Here is an 8,459-nt window from a genome sequence, read left to right as displayed (position 1 = left end):
TCTAAGAGATGTAACATTTGGTTTTTTAATGTATAAAATCCCCTGCTTGAGAGCTGCAGAATACACTCAGATTCCATCTGCCTCTGTGTTTGTTTCTGTTTGTCACCGCTGAATCCTTACCCATCCAGCTTCAAGGACCTTCATTCCAGGGACCCCCATACCCGACTGGGCACAGTCCCATGTGCCCAGGCTGTTTTTGAAACTGCAATTCCACTGCCTCAGCACCCTAGATACTGGGATTATCAGCATGAGCCACTATATCTGGCAACATTTAGGTCTGAAAAAGGGGGTGGGGCTCATAGGACACAGCAAAGACTAGAGTTCTAACTGTACAAAGACATATAACTATGACACCAGGGCTTCCTCTGAGTTCATAGAAAGGCTTGTGGGCTAAGCACTGTATAAATCAACAAAATGCAAATCCCTAAGCTTTAATCTGAACATGTCACCTACCTGTGGTGTCTGCTAGGCCACCGTTGCTCTGCTTGTTTCTGTCTAAATAGGCGTGTTGGGTCTTGTTAGCCACAGACATCATTTTCAAGCTTGGTGAAACCTGTAAGCCAGACTTTCCCTTCTCACAAAGGAAACCCTTGAGAGCCTGGTACTGGTGGCCCAAGGTCTTATCTATCCACCTTGGACAGCAGAGTTCAAGGACACATATCTCCACCTTCTGAAAGTCAAATGCTTCCAGCCATTGGCCACCCAAAGTCAATTTCAGATGTTCTTTTGAGACATGGTCTGTCCTGTCTCAGACTTAGGAAGCAGTCGACTTTGAGCTTGGACTTCTGCTTTTCTGACCCTCTACTCCCAATTGCCCGGATTATGGGGTGCTGGCCACTGAACCCAGGGTTCTGTGCATGCCAGGCAAGCGCTATACCAACTGAGAGCATCACCCCTGGCCCTTAGATACACTTCTGAAGGAAAACAGCCTGTTGGTCCACGGTTCCAAGCACAAACTGGGGACCTGCAACACCTCCTGCACGTGTCCAGGGGCACCTTGCAAGGGGTTTTACAGTGTGGGACCAGCAAAGGTGACAGGTCTGGACCCATCAATCATTCTCTTGTTAGGCCAAAATAATCCAGTGTATGAAATGTTACGATGAAAAATCTGCTTTGCAGTTTTTTTTTTCCTTGAGAAAATGTCAACTAATTGAAGCCAAACAGCTAGGGTAGCCTCAACTCCCCACCCTGGTGTCACTGCAAGGTGTGTGGCAATCTTGAGGATCTTGCCTAGGAGTGACAAAGTCCACTTTGGTGGCACAAGCTTTACAGAATCAATCGTCCACAAGGCATGTTTCTGGTTTTAATTTTTTTTTTCTTTGATAAATCAATTGCTTCACAAAAATCCTTTTAAAGACAACAATCCAAGAAAACATATTGTTACAGTATTCACATTTTAAAGATTGTCAGTTTCAAAGACCGAACTTAACTGAAGAAGGCAGCCTGCTGTGTTCCAGTCACAACCTGCGGGAGGGGCCTCTGGGATGGGCATTTCCCTGCCAGCCATGGGGGAGGAGCAAGTCTCCCGCTGCCCCCACAGGTGCACTGGCCACCCAGCAGGCTACACAGTGGCCCGTCAGCCCTAGCCGCAAGGGTCACAGTGCATATTGCATATACACTTCTATTTGACAATCTGGAATCAAGAAAGCAGAAAACCTGAGCCCACCGGAGGAGTGGGTCAGCCAGTCTAGATTTCTGCTAGACAGCCAAACAGCAGGAATGACACGAGTTGACTGTAGGTCTCAGAACACATTCAAAAGGCTCCAATGTTTGGGAGTCTGACCATTTAAACAAAGCTCAAAGGTTTTCTGCACTGGCCAAGGAAAGGCGAGCAGGAGTTTTGCTCGATTTTTTTTTTTTTTTTTTGAAACTGGGTTTCACTACACACCAGAGGCCAACTCGACCTTGCAGCAATCCTCCTGCTTCAGCCTCCTAAGTGCTTGTTTACAGGAATATGCCATTGTGCCCAGCAAGCAGGTGTCTCAAAGGTGCAACTGGCAGACACCAAATCTGCTGGGCAGGGACTCTATGAACCAGCATGGCTCGCCTCATGGGGAGCACTTAAAAGCATCTCTGTGCACGGGGAGGTGAAAGGATATGACCCTGTGCCAGCTCTTTTACTAGCTTTTTTTTTTTAAGACAGGGTCAAGTAGCCCAGGCTTGCCTCCTGTCTCAGGTTCCTGAGTGTTGGGATTACAGGAGTGTGTCACCGTGCCTGGGGTTCTCTTACGATCTTCATGATATTCCTTTGATTTAGCAGGCTAGAGTTCTGTGCTTAGGAAAGATGATTTCAACTGGAAAGGACACGGTAGAGCATGGTGTTCGAATCCCAGCTAGAGCGCCACCAGCTGGTGCAGCAGGGGCTGTGCTTCCATTTTGGGGACTGGCAGAGCTCTGCAGGGCTCACAAGAGAGATGTACTTCTGCTCTAAACCTAATAGAGCCAGCTGATCGTGCAGGCTTTTGTATGCCGGACTTAAACTGTTAAAACAGTTTGTAAATAGGTAAGGGAAAGACTGCTTGAAATAGTATTCTCTCCTCAAAGGAGTTGCTGGCAAGTTCTGGGGGTTTTATTTTGCTGTCTTGGACGCACCTTAAGTGGTTCAAACGGAGCCCCCATTCTTTTTGCTGACTACTTGGCTGTTCAGGTGTGCTCAATGGCTGAAGAGAATCAAGACATTTGGGGTGATGGTGAACTATTCCTGAATTAGCTAAAGAGGTAACCGTGGGGTAACCGTGGGGCCCAAGGCAGGGACCCCTAGACAGCTGTTCCCTATCTGCAGGTGGCCTAGGTACCACTGTGAAGACAGATGCCTGTTTCCTAAGAAAAAGCTTCCCAAGTAGACCCAAACAAACCAAACCAAATCTCAGCCTTGACACTCAGAAATGAGGTCCTCAAACTGTCCTGAGTCTGTAGTGGTAACAGAGAGGGGGAGGAGCCTGGAGAGTGAGTGACAGTGAGAGCCACCAGTGGGCCCCACCGCCACGTTACAGCCATGGTTCTAACTTCTAGGTGTCTGCCAGTAAGAAAGACAGTTTAGGTGTTTGCTGTTTACACCAGCTCTGAGCCAGTGGGGCAGAACACACTTTATATTAGTTTATAATAAACATTCTCTATATAACAGGTTTTAACTAAAAAAAAAAAATCTAAAATTACCACCCAGTTAACATAGCCAGGCAGCCATGGAACTGCAGTCAGACTAGGCGTGGCAGAGCCCTCACTTACCGTACGTCCTACTGAGTACACTGTGTAAGATGCTCTAGCGAGTGTAAAATGTAGCAGTCTGCATCACACATGAGCAGAAACTGGAGATGTCAAAAGCTCACTTGACAGTTGTTTCCTTTTAGCAGCTGAGGCGAGCCCTCTCCTCCCCAGAGAGCAGGAGACCATGAGCAGGTGGCCGCCTTTCAGAACATTCCGAATCGAAAGACAAGCATGTGCTGTTGCTTCTCTAGAAATTTATCCTCAATATAGTCATAATCCAATTAATAACTGATTTATAAAAATAGCTTTTTATCCAATAATCCCAGCAAGGTAAAAATAGGAGTTTCTTTTTCTATATAGCAAATGAAACAGGCAAATGCTGCCTGAGAGAACTGAAGTGTGTGGTGGGCACCCACAGCCCACCGGGGCCAGAGCCCTCTCGCTCTGCAGCCTGCGTGCAGGTCATCTTTCAGACCTGTGAGCGGCACCAGCAGCCGCCCCCAGACCTGCTGTAAACCACACGACTCAATTGCAACTGCAGAATTTTAGAAAATGGCAGCACTGTTCCTTAATCTCGTCAAGGACTCAAGGGGCAGGGGCCACGTTTCTAGCATTAAAAACCCATACACGCACATCTGAAGGAAGTCGCTGCACCGGCAAAGACGTCTTGAAGCTTGCTGCGAAATACAAAAGTGCACCTTCTATATCTACATATAAAACAGGTTACAAAGACAACTGTAAGATGCTTGCTGTGCAAACAGTGAAGAGTCCAGCGCCCAGCTCCACACTGACCCCGTTGGTGCTTCCTACTGAAGGGAGTCGCTGTTCTCCAGCACCAGCCCGCTGATGTGTGTGGGCGCCAGGGCGCCGCCCTCATCCTCTGTGCTATCCACCGACTCGTCCTCACTCTGCCCTGCCATCATGACCTGCTGTACGGCCAGGGTGGCCCCGTCTGAGGACAGGGACTGAAGGCTGTCCACATTCATGTTTACAGGTGTGGTGATGGTCACAACGGCACCTGCAGCAGAGCACACCAGGGTCACCGCCTTCAGTAGTCCTTAGAGCAAAGCACAGCCAGGTGCTGCCTGCTTGTACAGTCTACACCCGTGTGTCAGTCAGGAAAGGAGGGCACAAACCTCCCACACTTCTAGAAAGGCGCCAGGACAGGATTGGTATCACGTGAAGGAAGGTGGTGGCAGGAAGGGTGCCAGAGACAACTCAGCATGGAACAGACAGGAGAGAGCACCAAAGCCAATGACTGTGTGTGTGTGTGTGTGTGTGTGTGTGTGTGTGTGCATGTGTTTGTGTGTGCTGGGGCCAGAATGGACTCACTGGGAGAGCAGCAGTGAGGCCAGTGGTTCCACATTCAGCATCTCAAAAACATAAAGAAATTCAAAACTGTCCCCAAAGCTCCCTAAGCACATGGCAGAATACAGCCATGGTGAAGAAAGAAGAAGATGGGGTGGGGGGTTGGTGGAATATAAATAAATAAAATAATAAGAAAAAAAAAAGATGAAGGAGAAGAAGATACATCTATGCAAATACATTCAAACACACAGCCAGATGGGAAGTATGTATACCATAGTCACAACTGCTGACAGGAAAGGGCTTAAGTCCCAGGGTTCAAGGCCATCAAAACAAAACGCATCACATACAAAACAAGCCAGACTCTGAGGAGCTCAGGCAAACACATCAGAATGGCGGCTGTGAGCGGGAGAGGCAGGGAAGGCGGAAAGCAGGAGACAGGCACAAAGAAAGCAGCCAGGGGAACAGGCTTGATTCTGCTGTCTGTGCTGACCGTCAGAAAGGAAACAAGTGCAAAACTGGAAATACAGGAGAGTGCTGTGCAGGGGACACATCAAGACAGTCGGCCATTGTCAAGCGTGGTGGTGTACACCTTTAATCCCAGCACTTGGGAGGCAAAGGCAGGAGAATTTCTGAGTTCGAGGCCAGCCTGGTCTACAGAGTGAGTTCCAGGACAGCCAGGGCTACACAGAGAAACCCTGTCTCGAAAACAAACAAACAAACAAAAAAAACAGGTGTCCATTCTCACAGGCAGCACGCACATTCTCTCCATCACGGGTGAGCCGTAACACCTGCCCATGGATATCTCCTCCTGTCTTACTCATTTTGAAACATCTATTTGTTCAGTATGTGAGAATGTAATGTAATTTAGGCACAGTGTGGAAGTCAGAGGACAACTTTTAAGAGTTGGTCCTCCCCAGTCATCAAACCTCGGTCATTAGGCTTAGTGGCAAGTGCCTTTACCCAATGAGCCATCTTGCCTGCCTTGAATCTTAGATGCAAAGAAAGGGACCTGTACTCAGGCACAGAGCTCTGCATGGGCTCACAGTTGACAGCAGCTGACCTGGCCTGTTGTTCCCCCCCTTGGACCACCTGAAGTGACGTACCTTCTGACATGGCAAGCTCGCTGGGTGTTGCTTGTGCCACTCCTGATGCAAGAGAATCTGGCCAAAACCTCTGAACTGGCCTGTTCTGAGCAGGTTTTTTCTTCGTTTTTGGAGTCTCTGAGCAGCTGGAATCCAACATTGGCTGGAGAATTCGTCTTCTCGCGTTGATGAACCTGTGAGTGGACAAAGAGCTTATGAGGATTTGTGACAGGAGAGCATTCCTCAGGAGCCACACTAACACGAGGAACACATGTGACAAGTACATAGACTATCTAGGTCTACAAAAAAGCAGGGCCAGATCTTTTTTTTTTTTTTTTAGTGAATTTAGTTGAGTAAGGTGGCACATGCCATGCCTTCCATGACACGCTGTGCATTCATGGGCGCACTGTGTCTGGCCGCAGCACCTGACGGCAGCACAGAACACGTCAGGAGGCCGGGCTCTGGCACAGTGTTGGCGCAGTGCTGGTGCAGTGTTAGCGAGCGAGCAGTCATCTTACCAGTTGTTGACTTGAAGCAGGGTCAGATTCGTCTGAGCAGCAATCTGCTTTTTCTCATCCTCTGTTGGGTAGGGATGCTAAAAAGAAATAAAGATGTCTACTGTTACCTTGGGCTTTGATTGTTCTTAAACCCAAGACTATCTATGTAGGCCAATGGTTCTCAACCTGTGAGTTGTGATCCCTTTGGGTGTCACATATCAGATACCCTGCATATCCGATGTTAACATTACAACTGTCAACAGTAAGTAACAAAATTACAGTTCTGAAGTAGCAACAAAGTAATGTTCTGGTTGGAGTCAGCACAACATGTGGACCTGTAAGGGTGGCAGCAGAAGGAAAGTTGTAAGCAAGAGCAAAGGCTGACGTGGCAGAGCTGTCAGCACGCTGGACCTCCGTCTCGCCAGCCCTTGCTTTAGAAACATTCAGGTAGGAATGCAGGAGCTCCCTTTCCAAGCATATTCAACACGACAGCACTGTCAGTGCGGGGCGAGAACACAGTCAGCCAGTGTCCCAAGGGACCCAGGTAGCAGGGTCCCCCCACCTGCTGTGGGGGCGTCGTCTGTGCCCAGCGCCAGCTGAGCCTCGACACGGCACATCTGAATCAACACATCTGAGCTGAGAGTTAATTATGAGTGAGGCACGGCACCTACTTCAAGCATGAGAATAAACTGACACTTAGACTGATATCACCGAGTGCTTTCTCAGGGTCAAATCTCTGCGGGACTCACGTGATGCTGTAGTACAGACGCTGACTCTTGTGCTACAGGCTTGGGCATAGGCTGCTGCTATGGTGAGCTGGTGAAAACTCAGGAGGCAGAGACAAGGGGAGGACCTTATGCCCCAGGGGGGCTAGAAGACAACCCTTTCCTCTCCTCCTTCCACCATTGCCATTAGATACCCCTAACTAAGGTCTATAGCCATGATGCACTCATAAGCTAGAATTCTAAAACTGTGAGCAGCATAAACCTTTTTCCCTTTGAGTTGGTTGTCCCAAATGTCTATGATACTTTTGGCAAGCAGAGCAATATCTATGATGTTGGTAAAGAAAGAGTGAAGAGCAGGACGGGGTAAGAAAGTGTCTGCTGTATTCCCTTTACACAAGGTTAGAATATTCCACTTAAAACCAAACCACCTGTAGTGGCTATTCCTGGTTGTCAACTTGACTATATTTGGAATGAACTACAATCCAGAATTGGAAGGCTCACCAGTGACCCTTATCTGGAGGCTGGGAGATAGAAGTTTCTGATCTGGATCTTGGTATGGAGATCTTGAGCCATAGTGGCTATGGATTCCAGAAGATTAAATCTCTGAGTTCAAGGTCATCCGGGATTAAAGGTGTGATGGGACACATCTTTAATCTGGGCTACACCTTCTGCTGGAGACCATATAAGGACATTGGAAGAAAGGAGCCTTGCTCTTGCTCCTTCGCCTGCTTGCTGTGTGAGACTGAGTAACTGCTAGATCCTTGGACTTCCATTCACAGCTGCGACTGAACCATTGTTGGGAATTGGGCTGCCGACTGTAAGTCATCAATAAATTCCTTTACTATCTAGAGACTATCCGTAAGTTCTGTGACTCTAGAGAACCCTGACTAATACACCACCCAAACCACCCCTCAGGACTGAGGACTACTATGTGAGGAGGCAGGGAAGCCAAGCACTCCAAAGCCACACCATCAAATCCCTGAGCTTGGACTCCTGGGCCCGGGTGTGAGTGGCACCTATAAGAAACCCTGTGACACCGTGTATTGTGGTGCACGCCTTTGATCCCGGCACTCAGGAGGCAGAGGCGGCGGATCTCTGTTGATTTTGAGGCCAGCCTGGTCTACAGAGTGAGTTCCAGGCCAGTCAGTGCTACACAGAGAAACCCTGTCTCAAAAAACAAACAAATCCAAAGCAAACAAACAAAAATAATAACAGAGAGAGCACGCAAGTGTCTGTCTTCATTTTGATTTGATCTGGAAAAGTCCTGGCTCATCACAGTGGGATTGGAATGGCACGGCGCCAGTCTGGCTGTAGCAGACAGGTCTACAAACTGACCAACAGGGTGGTCTGCTGGACCCGACAGGCGAGAGTGTGGCTCAGTCTGAGGCTGTGGACATAGGGTCTGCTCTTACCCTACACTAGTGCTTCCAAACCCGTGGCAAACCTCAAACTCCAAAAATAACACATTACAATTCATAGCAGTAACTAAATGACAGTTATGAAGTAGCAATGAAATAATGCTTTGATCGGGGTCACCACAGCATGAGGACCTGTATTAAAGGGTCGCAGTGTTAGGAAGGCTGAGAACCACTGTCCTACACAAAGTTCATAAAATCAATGAGCTCAGCAGGCCTGTGCAAACC

At 48.3% G+C, this 8,459-nt stretch overlaps 1 protein-coding gene across 9 annotated transcripts in view; it reads right to left on the bottom strand.

The window, feature by feature from the left end:
- Positions 1-1,281: 1,281 nt before the first annotated feature.
- Positions 1,282-8,459, bottom strand: part of Pknox1 (Pbx/knotted 1 homeobox) — a 42,972-nt gene continuing 35,794 nt past the window's right edge. For 7 of the 9 annotated variants that reach the window (XM_030249591.1, XM_006523858.2, XM_006523856.4 and 4 more), the window contains 3 exons: positions 6,113-6,189; positions 5,616-5,788; positions 1,284-4,222 (listed from right to left, as the gene is read on the bottom strand). In XM_030249591.1, the coding sequence (XP_030105451.1) occupies positions 4,011-4,222; positions 5,616-5,788; positions 6,113-6,189 (462 nt within the window). In that variant the 3' untranslated portion in view covers positions 1,284-4,010. Of the gene's footprint in view, positions 4,223-5,615; positions 5,789-6,112; positions 6,190-8,459 lie in introns of all 9 variants that reach the window. The other 2 variants (NR_027493.1, NM_016670.3) reach the window with 1 other exon arrangement.

The sequence above is a fragment of the Mus musculus genome, chromosome 17 (assembly GCF_000001635.26).
Source record: "Mus musculus strain C57BL/6J chromosome 17, GRCm38.p6 C57BL/6J".
NCBI classification, from domain to species: Eukaryota; Metazoa; Chordata; class Mammalia; order Rodentia; family Muridae; genus Mus; species Mus musculus.
The sequence above is the reverse complement of the archived record's forward strand: the minus strand, read 5'-3'. Positions and strand labels throughout refer to the sequence as shown.